The 20,288-nt window shown below is 40.0% G+C and overlaps 2 protein-coding genes across 2 annotated transcripts in view; both read left to right on the top strand.

Annotated features, from left to right (window-relative positions):
* Positions 1-20,288, top strand: part of LOC130086893 (uncharacterized) — an 832,515-nt gene that overhangs the window by 746,161 nt on the left and 66,066 nt on the right. The window lies entirely within an intron of this gene.
* On the top strand, positions 147-19,155 carry LOC130086895 (uncharacterized). Its single transcript, XM_056253116.1, has 7 exons — positions 147-197; positions 1,560-1,850; positions 9,177-9,500; positions 17,420-17,719; positions 18,297-18,593; positions 18,854-18,898; positions 19,053-19,155. The coding sequence occupies exons 1-7, from the start codon at positions 155-157 to the stop codon at positions 19,097-19,099; spliced, it is 1,347 nt and encodes a 448-aa protein (XP_056109091.1). The 5' UTR covers positions 147-154; the 3' UTR covers positions 19,100-19,155.

The raw sequence follows: 20,288 nt of genomic DNA, 5'->3' as shown, positions 1-20,288 counted from the left end.
CGGCAACTAAGCATGACTTGTATGATTGCGTAAAGGGGAACAGGTATTCCGGAAGGGGACAGAATCACTGCCTCACCTGCACAGAAGCGGAGCGCTGAAGAACTCGGAGAACAGAGGGCATAAATAACTCCTTAGATCATCTAAACACATCAATATGATGAGCGCATTTATCATTATTTTCCCTTTATTGTCGAGCGGTAAGTGTTGGTTTGTTTGTTTGTTTGTTAATGAACTTTCGGTTTCGCGCATTTTCTTTATAATAGCCTACTTGGTAGCCTACCAGAGTTTGGTGATTAAATAAATTCGATTTTTATCGAGGTGTGAGCCATTTATTTTTTATAAACTAAAACAATGACTATGTATGTAATATTTTAGACTAGACACACAGTAACATTTATTGCAGACAGTCATTCATTCACTGAATACCCACACCCAGCGCTCAAGGAAACATAGCTCATTTGTTCACTATAAAGTTTGTGAAAACGTTTTTCCCCTTGGCGCTTGCATTTCTGTTAATAATGGAAAGAAATATGCAAGCTTACTGCATAGCTGAAGTATTTGTGCACATAAATATCTGCGTGAGCTCTATGACAAACTTGTGCACGTCACTGGACTCTGAACATGCAGAAGAAAATATATGTATTGTCATTTATTGTTTAGTTTAGTATTTCATTTTAAGAATGAGATAATGATTATCTGAAAAGAAAATTGACAAACAGACCATTCATATTTTTATACAAGCTTTCCTTTGCTATTAGAGAAAAAATATTAAGATTTCAGATTGTTTCGATTCTGTGGTAAGGTGATTAAATCAGTGCAGCCATCAAGCAGACTCAGAAATCATTATATTTTTTGTTTGTATTGTATATATTTATAGAGCACTCAGGCTACACAGTAACTCCAAAGTGCTGTGCATTACAAGTGAATAAAGAAATACGTTTTCCCCTTGGCGCTTGCATTTCTGTTAATAATGTAAAAAATATGCTGAACATGCAAGCTTACTGCATACACAAAGTGTTTGTGCACATACATATCTGCGTGAGCTCTATGACAAACTTGTGCACATCACTGGACTCTGAACATGCAGAAGAAAAGATAGCAGAGCTTTAAATTTGTCACATCCTTGTGTAGTTGGTGGTGTATGAGCCAATCATTTGATGGTTTGTATAGGTTGCAAGTTATGTTGGAATAGCATCAGCTTGATGTGTTTGCTTTTGCCAGATCTGACATTTTGTATTGTCTTGTTTTGTGGCTTTGTAGAGTTTAGAAAGAATAAGGAGACATTTTAAGTAGTATTTTAATGTGGCTCAGCGAATAATCAAGGACCGGAACTATGTTTTATATGTATATCACTCTTATGTTATTTATTTTTGAATGCTTAAAAACAAACAAACCAAAAACATGATGGACAAATCAGTAGACCTTTATTCATGCCTTCATTAATGTAGACACAGATCTAATGCAAATATCAGCAAGCATGTGATATTTATTAGGCAAGACTAAACGACCTAAGAGTGTTCTCTAAGTCTCATCTATGACTGTTTCTGTTTGCTGTCCAGGTGTGTTTGGTGATGATGATGTGACAGTGATGGAGGGAGATTCAGTCACTCTACATGCTGATACAAAAATACAGATAAAGGAAATTGACTGGAGGTTTGGAGAAAATCTCATTGCTTCAATTGATATTGAGACCAGCTATATATCGTTTGAAGGACCTTCAAAAGAGAGACTGAAGCTGGACAATCACACTGGAGATCTCAAAATTACCAACATCAGAATCTCAGATGCTGGATCCTATAATCTACAGGTCAACAGTGAACAGCCACCATCAAAGAAATTCACTGTCAATGGTGAGTGTGTCAGTTTTGTTTATTTAATAATTATTTATTCCACAATTATTTATAATTACCCTTCTCTGATTTAATTGTTAAAGGACTGTCATTTATTGTTTAGTTTAGTATTTTCATGTTAAGAATGAGATAATGATTATCTGAAAAGAAAATTGACAAAAAGACCTTTCATATTTTTATACAAGCTTTCCTTTGCTATTAGGATTTTTTTTTTTTTAAAGGGATATTTCAGGATTTAGCATTAAGCTTTGTATTAGTAGAAAACCTGTAGTATTTTCGAATTACCGTGCTTTCCACCCTCATATCCCCCTGAGACGAGAGATTGATGTATTTTTTGTCTGGAAAAAATCCTCTGATGACGCAAAAAAACATCATTTTGCGTCATTGGAGGATTTTTTGGCCAGAGGCTAAAGATTACAGTAGTAGAGGCTGTCCCGCATGTTCTCAACTCGCCCATAGAGGGTGGGATCTCACTCACAGAATGTACACATAGTGTCAGCCATCTTTTTTTGGAAGCTAAGCTAACAGGCTCTTGTTCTGTGGAGAAAGCTGAGTAGTAGGGGTTACCATCCTCTTTTTCCCGGACATGTCCGGCCGGACATGTCGATGTCCAGGATTCAGCTTTTACTCTCTGCAGTCACCATTCATTGTTTACATGCACACCTTTTGTTTCAATCTAACTGAATTCATTCCATTGGTGAGTCTGAATGAAGTGTTTACATGAACGCTAAACAAGTGATCGGTTGATGTGCGTTTTAACATTGCTAAGAAAATTCCCGCTCCTCCGTGAGAGATACGAGAGCGGTGCGTCTCACAGGTGTCGCTCATCGGTAATCACGCCACCGGCCTCGCGCCGTTCTCCCGCGGCCCTCACTCGTCCTGCTCGCCACAGTAAACATGATGAATGGCGACTGTAGAACGCAAAAGCCGAATCCCGGACATTTTGGGCGATCTCGAAACACATTTTTGGGCAGACTCATCACGGAGACTCACTAGTAGCCTAGACTTGTTGTTTAACTACTGCGCTCTGTTACCGGTAGGCGTGGCCTCCTAGGGCAGTGAAGCTAGTGCATTCTGGGAGTTGTTGTCTTTCATCCACATAAGCCAAAAATACATTTTCTGGCTTTTCTCAGTCTAGAAAGCTCCAAATTCAAAAATAATTTCACATTTCTTCTACATAAATGACCCATTTTAAATACACATTCATCTTTCCAGAGGTGAAGTATCCCTTTAAGATTTCAGATTGTTTCAATTCTGTGATAAGGTGTAAGGATATCCACTGAAGGCAGGCTCGTAGAACCCAAGTGCAGTTTATTGACAACATTAACAAAACAAAAACATGGCATGAAACATAAAACAAGTCCAGGACATGACACTTACCTACAGAGATTACAGTGAGATAATAATAGACCAAGACACATGGCAAACATGAGGGCTTAAATACACACAAGACTAATGACTAGACAAGGGACACCTGTGAACAATGAAACAATGAACCAATGACAACATGACACATCAGCCAAGGGAACACATGGCAGGATCACATGACTTACAAGGGATCACATGACAGAAAAGGAAACATGACATGAACAAACCAAAACGTGACAGAGATAAGACCAAAATTGTGACATAAGGTGATTAAACCAGTGCAGCCATCCGGCAGACTCAGAAATCATAACATTTTTTTATTTGTATTGTATATGTTTATTTATAGAGCACTCAGGCTACACAGTAACCCCAAAGTGCTGTGCATTACAAGTGAATAAAGAAATAATAAAAATGAAATAAAAACAAACAAAGAGAGAGAGAGAACCGGTATGAATCTAAGCAGGACTTGAAGGGACGATCTAACCTCAAAAGGCAGGCTTTTCCATAATCTTGGGCCAGCGGCAGCAAAAGCGTGGTCACCCTTAGATTTAAAACACACTCTTGGGATCATTAAGAATAGGTTTTTTTTAGGATCTCAACATTGCATTTGAATTATAAGGGTTAATTAGCACAACCAAATATTCTGACAACATTCCATGCAATGCCTTAAAGCAACACTATGTAGTTTTTCGACCTTCATAATATATTTCCAAGACCCTTGTGATGGTACATCGACTTACAATAGGTCGAATGACACGTCTGCCGTAGCCTGACAGTGTCTGTATCGCTTTTACTGGCACTACGTAACTTCGGGGTTCGGGTAGTAACCCGAGCACAAAAAGAACTACAAAATTCGACTGCTTTACGGCATACCTCACTTCCCCCTCAACCCCCTACTTCCTCAAATTCTGACGTGAGAGCCCAACTAGCGTTTGTTCGCCGTCTGTATGTTGTTGTCATGGCCGAAGCAGCAACTAAAACGAAGAAGCCAAAGGTTTTGTCGGAGGAGACTAGAAAGAGAATAAGGGAGGATGACAAAATAAAAGGCCGGACGAGGATCAATATTGGTCCAGCGTTCGCTCGCTGGCGTGAGCTAAAGGAGGAGGAGGGGTGCCCGACCGATGCTGTATTATGATGAAGCCCCTTTTCTTAGAGAAAAAAAATCATAAGTAAGCCTATGTCTAAACGGCGTGTACAAATGCTTCTTGGCATGATTTATTTGTTTTTTACATTTTATAAATGACAATTTTTTTATACAATTTTCTAGAAAGATGTCAGACTCTTAATTATTATTAGGCAAATACAAATATTAACTCTTCGGGGTCGCCGATCACGCCGACGTGATCAAGTCACATGACCAGTTTAAGACGTCAAAGCATAAAACCAAATGCTGCGTCCCAATTCGCATACTATCCGTCCTAAATAGTATTCGAAAATAGAATTAGTACGTCCCAAATCGTAGTATGTTGAAATGAGTGTCCCAAAGAGACCCAGATGGTCTACTATATCCGGTCAGAATCCGAAGTGCAGATCGTTGCGCACTCTAACGGCTGATATTGCCCACAACCCATCGCGCGTTGGACGAGGATTCGGTTAGAACTACAATCACGAGTGAAAAGTGTACAAAAACTACAGACATGGAGGACGAGCGACCGACGGTTATGTAGAGAGGTTTAGATAAAGGGGTTTGAGTGATTAATTATCAGTATCTAACCTGACGAAAATGTATTTATTCAATGTTGTCCACATTATATTGCATCTGCAGCAGCATTGTGAACTTTTGCATAGATACGTTTAGCCATTAACTTTTAAATGCAACGTGCGACAACAATTCTCTCCGAAATGGTAAGAAGTTATGATTGAATGGAGGATTTTAACTGTGACGAGATGATTGACAGGGCAGTTTACGGTGATTTGATGCACGCGACAGATCTGTCCGTTAAAGATGACGAAGTAGTATGTCCCAAAGCTTGCCTACTCTTTTGCTACACACTCAAAAGTATGTACTTTTTCTTCACAAAAAGAGTACATACTTTTAGGGCGTAGTATAAGTAGGCGAATTGGGACGCAGCAATCGTCACGTTGAGCGCTGCCGTCCACTTCTGTCGAAAGTGCTGGCTTGAAATTCTATTTGAGATATGATCATTTAAACTTTATATAAAAAAAATGTATGCGTTCGTAAAAGAACGCAAGATGGGATGCGACAGGCGTTGCATTTATTCTAATAACTTTGTCGGTTTTTGTCATAAAACACAACGGAGAAAAATGTGTGCATCTGCTGACTCTGCTCTTCAGGCTGCACATTTTAGGGAATGGAGGAGGAGCCAACTGAGCAAAGAAGCGAAATTGAAAGGCAGGAGATTTACGGAGTAGACAAAGAGAGAATATATACATTATATATAGAGAGAGAGATCGTTTTTGGAAGAGTTTGAGTAGATTTTGAGAGTAGTTTAGGAGTAGTTTAGGAGTAGATTTAGATAAACTGTTTTGAGGAGTGGCACAGATAAAAATAATTTAAAAAAACAACTGATATTTGTAGTAAATAGTTGTATGTATAGTTTGATTTTGTGTTCATTTTACTTTTTGTATGGTATATTTGCACTATTGAGGAACCCCTCTTACTCAAGGAATGAAAGCCCTGTAATGTAGCTATCTGTGTAATTGTACATGAAGTATTTTGTAGAGTTTCAAAGCAAAAAATGCCTATTTTAACTTTTTTATGTTGTTTTTGCACTATTTGGGAACCCTCATACTCTGGGAATGCAAGGCCTTAATTATAGCTCTCTGTATAATTGTGTGTACAACATTTTTTAAAAAGTGGCAAAGCTAAAAAAAAAAAAAAAAAGCCTATGGCTACACCCGCTTTTTTTTTAAATATAGCTTGATTATATCTGAATTGTACCTGTATATGTTGACATTTACAACTTGTGTTTACATTTTAAACCTTTTGAAATGCTTCATTGAGCATGTTTTGTAGTAGAAAAGCTATAATTTTTCTATTCGGATTTTGTGTTTTTTGTGTGATTTTGGGTCCAGTATGTTGCAGTACATCAAAGTGAAAAACTAATTGTCTGGTCATATAGGTGATGTTGTGCTGAAAAAACAAACAAAAAAAAAAAACATTGGTATGGTAAACATTTGTTTATGTCGCAAAATAAAAAAAATAAAAAAAGTACTCAAATGGCCAAAATAGCCCAAAGACTCCGAACGGTTAATAAAAGTTATGCATGACGATCAATAATCTTAAATATGGAAATCTGGCTTACACATTACACTCTACTCCTCCCACTTGACACATTTTTAATATACTCTTTATAATTTATACTCTTCAAGCACATCATCTCCTTTTGATTTTTCTATTAAGCCAGCATGATACATCTGTAACAACATTAAAGTAATAATTTACTCAAATGTAATTCCAAACCCACGTGACTCAATTTTGCTGAACATAAAACACACTTTAATGCTTAAAAAAATCAACCGTAAAAATAGTGTCAAAGTAGTTTATACGACTCGTGTGCCATATTCCAAGACTTGTGAATGCACAAAATCACTTTGAATGATGAACAATTTAACTCACTCAATATTGAGTTTGAATATATTGAAAAGGGTTATTCTCAAACTAAATGGATGAAAACAGCACTCAAATCCAATAAACCGACACATCCACAATCAAAACTCACCGTTCAAGCTTCGTGATAACATATTTGGCAGCCCGTTCTCATCGGAAGGCGTCATCTAACTGACGCCAGCTGACGCTTTTGACCATGCGTCAACATGCCGACGCACATGGCACCCTTTAAGCGTCAATATGAGACGCGCCTCCTAGTGGTCTAACCCTAACCCTACCCCAGACCTAAACCTACCCATAACATCTGACTGACGCTAAAGGTTGCCATGTGCGTCGGATTTAGACGCATGGTCAAAAGCGTCAGTCAGATGACGCCCGAGGATGAGCGTCTCATATTGACGTTTAAAGGGTGCCATGTGCGTCGTCGCCTTGGGATGAGAATGTGTTGTATTTGGTCATAAGACATGCATGAACCAATTAACAATATTACCATGTTAAATTAGTCCAGTTTACAATGGTTTGATTTGACAGTATGATGTTTCAAAATATTGTAAATGAGGTAAAACACTTCCAGTACTTTGGAAGTTTCCCTGTTAAATGCACCTTCTCGTCTGCTTCCCACTGTAAGTCAAGGAAAATGTCTCTGAGAAAACTCAAGAAGCGAACAGCACATAAATCTCGTTCTAAATCAATATGATGTTTTAAAAATACACATTGAAATTCATTAACCTACTGGTGTTTTCAGTTAAAAGCTCTTCCTTGTCATGCTCCAGACAAGTTTCGGCTTGTTTAGGTGTGCACAGCATATAAATATCGGTATAAATCAATATGATGTTATAAAATACATATTGTAAATGAGATAAAATACTTACTTTTCTGAGTTTTCCCTATAAAAAGAAGTCACCTCGTCTGCTCCACACCGCGAGTCAAAGAAAGCGTATCTGAGAAAAGTTTAGGTGCGCACACACAGCACATGGATATAGTTATACACTATGATGTTATAAAATACATTTCTTAAAGGGATAGTTCACTTTGAAATCAATTTTTGATATGTTTTAGCTTACCTCAAGGGCATCCAAGATGTAGGTGTCTTTGTTTCCACAGTATTTTCAATTTGGATATTTTTAGGTCAAACCGTTCTTGTCTGTCAGTCATATAATGCAGGTCTATGGTCACCACCTCAAAGAGCATGCACAGAGAAGTCCAAATTAAACATGATTTAATGACTCGTAAATGTAAGTACACATTGATGGCCTAAGACACGAAACGAGCGGTTTGTGTGAGAAAACGAACAGTATTTATATCGTTTTTACCTCTTGTAATCACAGTCACGTCCAAGTACTCTGAGAGGGTGTGGGCGCTTCGGTCTGCGCAAGCGCCGGAAAGCGCCGGAAAGCCTCGGAACATTGTCTGTTGATATCCCGAAATCGTCTTCCATTTTGATTTCCTGTATATCTAAATATGTTTAGATCTTCACAGTGAAAGGTAAAACTTCCGAAACCTCTGTGTAAACAATGAGTGACGTACACGCGCGAGAGATCACTTCCGGGGCTTTCCGACGCTTGCGCCCTCAGAGTACTGGACGTGACTGTGATTACAAGAGGTAAAAACGATATAAATACTGTTCGTTTTCTCACACAAACCGCTCGTTTCGTGTCTTAGGCCATTAATGTGTACTTACATTTACGAGTCATTAAATCATGTTTAATTTGGACTTCTCTGTGCATGCTCTTTGAGGTGGTGACCATAGACCTGCATTATATGACTGACAGACAAGAACGGTTTGACCTAAAAATATCAAAATTGAAAATACTGTGGAAACAAAGACACCCACATCTTGGATGCCTTTGAGGTAAGCTAAAACATATCAAAAACTAATTTCAAAGTGAACTATCCCTTTAAATCAGTTAAAACACTTAATTTCTGTGTTTCCGTCCTCGTATGCACCGCATTACAAGTCAAAGAAATTGGCGTCTATAAGAAAAGTTGCTCGTTTAAGCACATAAATGTCCCGGATGTAACTAAATACACTCACAGTGTTAATGAGGTTTAACTCTCCAGCCAGAGGGTGCTGTTTACTCTAGCCATGCTAATACATTGAAATTCAACACCAGAAATGTACCTCTTTACTCTAAGAGTCCTTAACACCAGGATTTTAACTCTGGCGATTTTGCAGTGTAGCACTTCTCATGTTATTGCCTCCTTAGAAGAATGTAACTTACTTGATGTTATGCACACATTCTCTTCTAAACGTTGTTTGTTGTCACTTTATCCAGTAAATCTCTTTCCAGACTCAAAATGTGATTTTGGACTAATGAAGATCTGAATAGCTGCATTATAGTCGTATTAACTACTAAGAATAGTAACTATTCCTGTTTCTTCTCCAGTTGTGTCTGTAGATCAAATGCCGTCAGTGCTCATGGGAGAGTTTGTCACTCTAAACACTGGTGTTTTTGAGCCAAAGAAATATGATGTGATACGCTGGAGGTTTGGAGATCAAAAATCCTCTATAGCTGAAGTCAATAGAGCGTCTGGAAACACCTCTAAATATGTTGCTGATGGGCGATTCAGAGACAGACTACAGCTGGACTATTGGACTGGATCTCTGACCATCACACACACCAAACCCACAGACTCTGGAGAATATGAAGTTGACATAATTGCAAGCAGCAGAGAGACCATACACAAGTCATTCAGTGTGACTGTCAGCGGTGAGTACATCAAGTCTTTCAGTGTAATAATACATTTATTTAGATCAGAATTGTGTGAACATTTTAGATTTAAATCAGCACATGTTTGTGCTGAATTAAGTTAATTAATATTGTATCCTACTGACTCTTCTGACTCTCTCTAACAAGATTTATGAAAATTATTAATTATATCTTGAAATGAAATTGATAAGGACATATTTCATGTATGTATTTCTTGAATGCTTGTTGTGTCTCTCAAAGAGGTTTGGGGGAAAATACTAAAAGATGTTTGTATAGGAAATTCTATTATTGAAATTTTAACAAAAAAACAAGTTCTCTCATTTGAGACAAGCAGGGTTTTTTTTATTAATATGCAGTGAAAAAATTATACATTTCAATGGTTGGTTATTGATCATTTCACTAATGATCACACTTGTAGTATCCTGGAGTAACCACTTGGTGTCATTTGTGTATTACAAGTGTTGTGTTCTATCCTGGAAAAGTCAGTTGAAGAAGATGTGCCATGCGGGAGGCGATATTTTTTTTCACAGGATGGTAGGGGAAGACTCATGAATATTCATTAGGGAACTCATCCCTGATTGGTCTTAACCCCAGTGACGGGTAGGTTTAGGAGCGGGGTTAGGGGTAGGTCATCAGACCCCCAGTGACGGGTAGGTTTAGGGGCGGGGTAAGGGGGTAGGTCATCAGACCAATCAGGGATGAGTTCCCTAATGAATATTCATGAGTCTTCCCCTACCATCCTGTGAAAAAAAATATCGCATGCGGGAGGCTTGAAGTATTATTGCTGTAACTGTTGCAAACAGAAAGTAAAGTACTAACTTCAACTCAATTAATGTAGTAGTCTGATTTATATGGAAGATATTACTACACTGATACTATCTGTTGGTCCGAGAAAGTTTAAAAATGCAATTTATTTGAATGCTTGTTTATAATTTTCTCAGTTGACACTTTCTTCCCAAGACAGTAAAGTGAAGTTCTTCGTCTGTGTTGTAAGACACTAATGCATTAATAATGTTATAGATATCGGTAGTAGATGTTTTAAGACTGTTGGCATGTTTTCAAAGTAAATTTAACCATTTAATCTGAATTACTACTTATAATGTTGTAATTTAAATCAATCAAACAGATGCTGTAACAGTAAAACAGCGAATGAGGAAATCATTATATCAGATGTTACCTTAGATAGGCGTGAGATGCTTCTTATTTATGATTCAGTTTAAACAGAATTACATTCATATTTACTAAGTTTCAGTCATAGCTTATTCATAGTGGGGTTTTTTTTATAAATCAGATACATTCATTTTAAAGGGATGGTTCGGAGTAATTTCAGCCTTGGGTCCTTATTTAACACGTATAAATGATCTTCGCTGATTACAGTGAAAAATATATGCTCAATTTAACAACACAAGCACCTATTAATTATACTGCCATAATAGTAGTATTGTATAAATATTAATATTTGTATATGGTCCTCGAATATGTTATATTTCACCAGTATAATCAGCATTGGGAGTATTTGCGCAACTTGCAAACTTGCGACTTGATTTTTATAGGCTACTTCAAAACGTTAAATTGATTTTACGTATGATATGATATTGTTTTAAGAGTGTAAAATTATATTTAAAAAATGTATCCAATTATATGTTTCACATTCTTTCTGGGAAAAGAAAGCATCGTATCGAATATTTAACAATTTATTTAATTCTCGCACATCACATTTTTCTTCAATATTGGGCAGCCCTAATTGATAACATTAATATAGTTAATTACAATGTTGATCACATCAAAATGACATGTTTTTTTTAAATGTATTTCTCTTATTTTTAACTCTTTCTCCACCATTTCACTGTTATACGGTAGGGGGCGCTATTACACATCTTCTGAAAGAGTGCAGAATCTCCTGATTAAAACACATGCGAGGCAGATGCAAAAACGAGATATGTCATATGTAATCAGATGCATATGTAAAATAACGCAATCATCAATATTAAACCGCATATCAAAAATCAAAACTGCCTAATGTTACTGAATGAAATGTCGACCCAGGACGAGCTACAGGACTGAAGCTTTATGGGTGTTGATGGACTCGATCTACTTAATCTGTGTTTTCATCATCATTCTGAATCCCACAATATATAGTTTCCTCAGACTCCTCCTAACTAAGAAAGTAAAATTTAAGTAATATGGAAGAAACTAATGCACTAATCATTTATGTTAGTTAGTTATTATGAACATGTCAGAGCTCATCTGTATCTGCAGTAAATGCTTTAACACTGTTGGCATGTTTCTGAAGGTTTTTAAACTGTTTAATCTGAATTACTGTTTGTAATATTTTCATTGAGACAGTCGTGTGTTCACATCAAACTCCTGCTGTAAAACAGCAATATAGAAGATGAACAGTGGAAAGGAGAATCATGATTTCTGAAATTACATTAGCGGCTCATTTATGATTCACCTTTAACAGAATCAGATTCATATTTAAATAGATCAGACTGACAGATTCACTCACACTGATGACTCTCTCTTTATCATCACAGGTCCAGGTCTGTCTGCAGGTGCTATAGCAGCGATCGTTGTTCTTGCTCTGCTGGCGTGTGTAGCTGGAGCTGGTGTGTTTTACTATCGCCGCAAGATCTCTGAACTAAAAAAACAAGCACGTGAGTATTACAGCTGATAAAGCAAGAGAAATACTGAGCTTTATTATGCTACAGTAGAGATTTAAAGTGTAGAATGTTCATAATCATGTTTCAAACATTTTACATTTGTATGTGTGTGTGTTGTGTTGTAGTTTTCTCATAAAAGCAAGGTTAGAAAGAAACAATCAATACACAGATATTAAAGAGCACTGACCTGTGGGTTTGTTTTTGTATTGTAAGGACCACCCATCGGCCCAACGACGGAACCCAGTGCTGTGGGCGAAGGTATGATGTGTGTATGTCTTTTCAGCGCTTCGGTGAAGTTCACCTTATTTATTAGAATTTATTTTCAATATTACTTTAATCTGTTAATCTGACTCCAATTTCGAATGATAATCAAATTTAGATTGTGTTTCTTATTAGAAAATAATCATAAATATTGATTATGATTTAATTTAGATCTTTGATTATTCTCCCATATTTTCAAATATTTATTCATTAAAGGAGAACTCCGGCGCAAAATGAGCCTTTGGTCTAATAAAACATTGGTACCTAGTCAACCGTTCTCTGAGATTTGTTTTCATGATAATCGAATGTAAAGAGTTTTATCTCTAAAAACTGTTTAGCGTATAACGCTAGTTATGGGGGCAATTTATAAGTAAAAAGAAATCGCTAGTTTATACCACTAACAAGGCTCAAAATAGCCGCACAATATCACAGCAACATAATGAGGGTCCCTACATGCAAAACGAAGCATTGAGAACTTTGTAAGTGTACAGACCGTTTAATAAGAAGATATTTTATAAAGACAGTCCACTTCGCGTATACAGACAGGAGCCATCTTAGGAAAACAGTCTCGACTAGTCAAACCACGAACGACGTGCTAAGTGAGCTGAACTGTATGAAGTTCAGTGAACTTCTGAACTGTATGAATGGCGTTCGTGGTTTGACTAGTCTGTGAAATCAGAAGGTCTCCTTATGCTTCATTCATTAGTGCCTTCGGTGTGATCTTATCCTGGACAGAGATTTGCAGGAATACCAGACTGCACATTAATCTACTAGAAATAATGATTTCAGAATAATGCAGAATAAATCAAATCTAATATTTTATTTGTCAGGTAAAAATGTATCATGCCAATTCCACAAGTAAATGATTAAAAGCCAATTCAGAAATAATAAATACATACAGTACCCTCAATTGCTCAAAGATGACTCTAAGAAATGCTCCTGACAGAGACACACAGTTGTGTGTGAGTGTATTCCGAGTGCAAGACTGGAGAAGCCACTGACACACACTGCATGGGCGTTTCCCAAAGACTGCTCTGTCACTTACCCTTATATACCCAGACCAGAACAAAAGGCTTGTAGAAATATATTTTAGAGTTGTTTTGGGTCTATTCGTGTACCCCAGGGGGTAACACCTGGTTTCAGAGGAGAGGGGTGGATTATCAGATCTTGCAGAGACACCACCCAAAGAGGAGAACATGATTCTCCTGAGTGTTCAATCTTTCTCATAATACCAATGACTGCAATGAAATTAAGACCATTTTACTAATTGCATTGAGGCATTTAAAATGATACCAAACATGAAAAGGAAAAACAATAGATTCACAAGATACGTCATATGTGATATATAGGCATTCTTAGTGAACGTTTGGTGAGTTGACGCAGGGGGAGAGGGGAATGCAGAGATAAGGGAAACATTTTTGGACAGGACAATGTCCTGTTGCTCTGTCTTTGCGATCTTCTGTCCGGGGTGCGTTTTATGGCTTTATTGCAGTGTGAGTTTTATTTTAACAAGAAAATCCGTTCTTAAGTGCTCTGAATGCATTTTTATACAACTTTAAACATCACATTTATTGTTGAGTGGCAATTTATTGTCACAGTGTCTGGTTGTGTTTCCCTGGGTTGTCACTAGAGGTCCTCGTTCTCACGGTGTCTTTTACATTTGACTTCATTTCCCAGCATTCTGTCTGTCACTCATCAGTTCATTGCACTCAGCTGTTTCCCATCACCTTGTTAGATCTGTGTGTATATATTCCCTGTCTGTGTTAGTATTCGTTACGGAGTCCTTGTTATATGTCGCCACTTCCGAGGTCTGTTTACCTGCTTGTTTTTGTTCTTATGTTTTGATTGATTTTTGATATTTGACCCCTGCCTGGATGGCTATGATTTTGGATTGCCCTCATTATTAAACTTACTGCGATTGGATTTTCTGCTTCCCGTGTGTAGTTCGTGACAGAAGGACTCCGTCAAAACCAAGATCCAGCGGTATGTTTTTTAATATCTCTTTCCCAGCCACCGAGCGGGAGAGAAGGGAATTGTTTGAGGGGACCCGGTGTTCTGACGATTCATGCTACCCATCGAGATTTGCTACTTACTGGTTATGCGCATGTGCAGACTCACAGTTTTTTTTTTTTTACAAAAGGTAAATTTTCATGTGTTATAATGTAATTTCACTTTAAAAAATGCTAACTACCATATGAATATTTGTACGGTCAGCCAGCTGAACAAGAATAACTGAAAGTTTCAGTTACTAAGGAAAGGTGTGCTTTGACAAGTCAAAGATTAATATTTGTTGATAATTTTTACTTTTCACACCGTTTTAAAAATAAAAACAGTAGCCTAGTCTACAGTATACAGTAGCTACTCATAACTTAGTATTTCATATAATATTAATCAACATTCTGTGATCGATTCGCGCTACGGTAGCATTTTTCGACAAGGCAGCACAAATCGTCAGAACGGTTAGTCAAGTTTTGCGGGACCCGTGGAGGTCGCAGTGGAAGAGGTGGTCGAGAGGAATCCCAACACCATTTTCCACTCAGGCCCCTCTTCAACCCTGGGCTGGTGAGATCCAGTCCTGAGTTTCATCCGGCGCTGTTTCCGTCCAGCCCAGAGCACGCACTTCACCAGCAGAAACGGCGGAGGAGGAAGACCTCTAGCCTCCCCAAAGGCCTGGAGGCCGTGTTCCAGCAGCCCGCCACTTTTCTGGAGGCTGATTCAGAGATGGTTCACGTCACGTCTGCCCAGCCAGAGACTGTTCAGGTCACATCTGCCCAGTCGGAGATGGTTCACGTCACGTCTGCCCAGCAAGAGAATGGTCACGTCCCGTCTGCCCAGCCAGAGACGGTTCACGTCACGTCTGCCCAGCAAGAGAATGGTCACGTCCCGTCTGCCCAGCCAGAGACGGTTCACGTCCCGTCTGCCCAGCCAGAGACTGTTCACGTCCCGTCTGCCCAGCCAGAGACTGTTCACGTCCCGTCTGCCCAGTCAGAGACGGTTCACATCACGTCTGCCCAGCCAGAGACTGTTTACGTCCCGTCTGCCCAGCCAGAGACGGTTCACGTCACGTCTGCCCGGCCAGAGACTGTTCAAGTCCCGTCTGCCCAGTCAGAGACGGTTCATGTCACGTCTGCCAAATCAATGAAGGTTCATGTCACGTCTGCTCAGTCAGAGACTGTTCACGCCACGTCTGCCCGGTCAGAGACGGATCAGGAGATGCCCATTCGCGTGGCCGCGAGGACACTGATGGACTATTTGGAGTGTCTGGCTTGGATCCTGGACATGCCTGTGTTCGCTGTTCCGGAGCCGGAGCCAGTGTCTGCTCCTGGTCGGGAGCCAGTGTCTGCTCCTGGTCGGGAGCCGGTGTCTGCTCCTGCTCCTGAGCCGGTGAGCCGGTGTCTTGTCTGCTGCTCCTGAGCCGGTGTCGTGTCTGCTGCTCCTGAGCCGGTGTCGTGTCTGCTGCTCCTGAGCCGGTGTCGTGTCTGCTGCTCCTGAGCCGGTGTCGTGTCTGCTGCTCCTGAGCCGGTGTCGTGTCTGCTGCTCCTGAGCCGGTGTCGTGTCTGCTGCTCCTGAGCCGGTGTCGTGTCTGCTGCTCCTGAGCCGGTGTCTTGTCTGCTGCTCCTGAGCCGGTGTCGTGTCTGCTGCTCCTGAGCCGGTGTCTTGTCTGCTGCTCCTGAGCCGGTGTCGTGTCTGCTGCTCCTGAGCCGGTGTCGTGTCTGCTGCTCCTGAGCTGGTGTCGTGTCTGCTGCTCCTGAGCCGGTGTCGTGTCTGCTGCTCCTGAGCCGGTGTCGTGTCTGCTGCTCCTGAGCCGGTGTCGTGTCTGCTGCTCCTGAGCCGGTGTCGTGTCTGCTGCTCCTGAGCCGGTGTCGTGTCTGCTGCTCCTGAGCCGGTGTCTTGTCTGCTGCTCCTGAGCCGGTGTCGTGTCTGCTGCTCCTGAGCCGGTGTCGTGTCTGCTGCTCCTGAGCCGGTGTCGTGTCTGCTGCTCCTGAGCCGGTGTCGTGTCTGCTGCTCCTGAGCCGGTGTCGTGTCTGCTGCTCCTGAGCCGGTGTCTTGTCTGCTGCTCCTGAGCCGGTGTCGTGTCTGCTGCTCCTGAGCTGGTGTCTTGTCTGCTGCTCCTGAGCCGGCGTCGGTGGCTCTTTCTGAGCCGGTGTCGGTTCTTAAGCCTCCGCCCTGGCCACCCGAAGGGTCTTCTCCGCCCTGGCCGCCCGAAGGGTCTTCTCCGCCCTGGCCGCCCGAAGGGTCTTCTCCGCCCTGGCCGCCCGAAGGGTCTTCTCCGCCCTGGCCGCCCGAAGGGTCTTCTCCGCCCTGGCCACCTAAGGTGACATCTCCCTCGGATTTCCCACGTTCCTCCCTCCTCTTGAACTCTTGTATTGTTTTTTTGTCCGTTATGGAGCGTCTAGTAGCCACTCCGTAGAGAGGGGGTACTGTCACAGTGTCTGGTTGTGTTTCCCTGGGTTGTCACTAGAGGTCCTCGTTCTCACGGTGTCTTTCACATTTGACTTCATTTCCCAGCATTCTGTCTGTCACTCATCAGTTCATTGCACTCAGCTGTTTCCCATCACCTTGTTAGATCTGTGTGTATATATTCCCTGTCTGTGTTAGTATTCGTTACGGAGTCCTTGTTATATGTCGCCACTTCCGAGGTCTTTTTACCTGCTTGTTTTTGTTCTTATGTTTTGATTGATTTTTGATATTTGACCCCTGGCTGGATGACTATGATTTTAGATTGCCCTCATTATTAAACTTACTGCAATTGGATTTTCTGCTTCCCGTGTGTAGTTCGTGACATTTATAGCTGGTCCACACTTTTTAAAATGTATGAAGGTGTCTGGGTTTAGTTAAAGTAAAACTACTTAAACAAAAGACTATTGTTAAACTTGCAAGTGATAAATGTGGAGCAAATGATCATGTTGATTTTGTGCCTTTCTGCTTTTATTGCTTTTCTTCTCCAGCTAATGTCTGTTCTGTGTTTCTCTGTTTCTGTTTGCTGATGTGAAGGGAGTGATGAAGTGAGGACAGTGTCAGTGATTCAAGGAGAACCTATTACTCTAAACCCTGATGGAGAACATAAAGACGACAAATTAATGTGGATGTTTAGAGGCGTTTGTATTGCTGAAAGGAAAATCTCTGTACCTGATGATGTTCCTGATGGAAGATTCAGAGTCAGACCGAAGCTGGACGATCAAACTGGATCTCTGACCATCACAGACACCACAACTGAACATACTGGAGTTTATGAACTACTGACCAGCAGACCGGGAAAGAGCTCAATAAAGAAATTCATAGTTTGTGTCTTTGGTGAGTTACTGAAGACCTCGACAACTATCTGACAGTGTAACATTCAGTGATGGCACATTATTTATCAGCACATCAGCACAAGAAAATCATCAAATCGCATCAGTCTTTTGATAGAAAGTAAAAATTATCAGAAGTTTTTCAAGCTCACCACTATAAATGTATAAAGTGTAGAGTTAATCAGGATAAAACCATTATTAATGGAACAATGAAAAGAGAAAACAAAGAGGAATGTAAAACAAACCACAATGAAACATGATATTCAATAAAAAATGATATTGTTTACTGGCATAACCACAATATACATCAATTAACACACTGATGATCACACATGAATCAGAGAATATGATTGGTCCAACACAAAAATCACAACAAACATGAGAATTGAGGCCTTTTGACTTGTTTAATAGATTTATACCATAATTTAGATTTGTATATAAAATGAGAAATTACATTAATTTAATTTATAAAATGACTACATTTTAGGTTTTTAGGTATGGAGGAATTTATCCATGTTGCTTTTATTACTTTGTTTTCTTTTTCTGTTTTCTGTTCTGTTTCTCTCTGTTTCTATGTGTAGATCAGACAGATGATATAAAGACAGTGTCAGTGAAAAAGGGAGAATCTGTCAAACTGGAGACTGGTGTTGATGACATAAAGACATTTGAAGAGATCCTGTGGAGGTTTGGACTATTCACTCTCCTGGCTGAACTCAGAGGAGGGACAAACATCTCACCATTGGAAGACAGAGTGAAGATGGATCATCAGACCGGATCACTGACCATCAATAAGTTCAGACCCACAGATGCTGGAATTTATATGCTACGCAAAATTGAAGGAGGAAATATCACAACTAATTTATTCAGGGTAGAAATCGGTGAGTAAATCAAATATGTCAGTATAATAACAATCTTATTTTAGATCAACCCTGTCAGACATTTAGATGAATGACTGAGTTTGTATGATGACACTCTGATTTCTGTCAGAACAGACTCTGTCACTGTGTGTGTATAATTGTAAATGATTGTGTTAATATTAAGAAATCTAAATGCAAGTCAACTCCTCCTTACTCTCTCTCTCTCTCTAAAAAAGCAAAGATTTCCTTTAACATGATCTGTCTCGTGTGTTTTCTTTCAGAATCCACTGATAACATAAATAACCCAGTGGAGGAAAGTGTGAGAAGTATGTATCCAGTGTAACATTATCATCATTAATAATAAATCAAAATCAACTCTCCTTACTATATATATATATATATATATATATATATATATATATATATATATAAAAGCAAAGCTTTTCTTTAATATGATCTGTCTCGTATATTTTCTTTCAGGAAATAACTCAGAGAATGTGCCTTTGATGAGAATAGAAGTTCCCTGACTCCGGACTGTGACATTATCAACATTCAAAATCAATAAAAATCAGATTTGTCCTCATGTGAGTCTCTAAATACCGTATGAAGGAGATCTAGCTGTGTTTGTGATGTTGAGCTGTGCAGTTTAACAACAGGATAACATACAGACATATTTCATGTACTATGTTCTTCATACTAACTCTCATCTTTATTTTATCCTCTAATGTAAATCTAATCAAAATATCACGTGTCATAACTGTTACTCATTGCATATAATCAGGGTTTGCTCAGTTAGTGATGAACATATTCATACTTGTGAACCCGGTCAGACTATGATCAGCCTTGGCCTTGGTGCGCGCCCCCACGTGGAGTATGAGTCTCACGGGCTCTAGTCCAAGTGTAGTGGGAAGTGGGAACCGCGACCTCAGACTCCAGACTGGGAAAAATTGGTGGCTGGTACCCTAAACTACACTCAAACGGAGACAGACCCGTGGATGACACTGGTAATGTGTTGTGTGCGTACTCCACCATAGACAGTTGTTGACTCCATGAGGAAGGGTTCTTGGAAACCAAACATCGCAACACCCTTTCCAGATCCTGGTTGGCTCTCTCGGTTTGGCCATTGCTCTGGGGATGAAACCCTGAGGACAGACTAACAGTCGCTCCCAGTAACCTACAAAACTCTGAAAAAAATTTGGACACGAACTGGGGTCCTCTGTCGGAGACCACGTCTATTGGGAGGCCATGTAAGCGAAAGACGTGATCAACGACTGTCAACGCTGTCTCCTTAGCTAAGGGTAATTTGGGTAAAAAGTGGATAAGGGATAAAGTGTGCCGCCTTCGAGAATCGGTCCACCACGGTTAAAACAACCGTGTTACCCTGGGAGGGTGGGAGGGCGGTGATAAAATCTAGAGCGATATGGGACCAGGGTTTCGATGGGACAGGCAGCGGTTGAAGTAACCCATCTGGGGGTCGATTGGAAGTCTTACCAGTGGCACAAACCGAGCAAGCCAAAACAAAACTGTGAATGTCACGAGCCATGAGTGGCCACCAGAACCGTTGCTTGACTAAAAAACTAGTGCGATTAACTCCTGGATGACAAGCCACGTTGGAACAATGACCCCACTGAATAACGTCAGACCGTAATCCCTCCGGCACAAATAAGCGATTCGGTGGGCAACCGGGCGGAGGCATTACCCCTTCTAAGGCCGTTA

Source organism: Rhinichthys klamathensis, unplaced genomic scaffold, assembly GCF_029890125.1.
Source record: "Rhinichthys klamathensis goyatoka isolate OS25496 unplaced genomic scaffold, OSU_Roscu_1.1 h1tg000103l_1, whole genome shotgun sequence".
Classification (NCBI taxonomy): domain Eukaryota; kingdom Metazoa; phylum Chordata; class Actinopteri; order Cypriniformes; family Leuciscidae; genus Rhinichthys; species Rhinichthys klamathensis.
The sequence above is the reverse complement of the archived record's forward strand: the minus strand, read 5'-3'. Positions and strand labels throughout refer to the sequence as shown.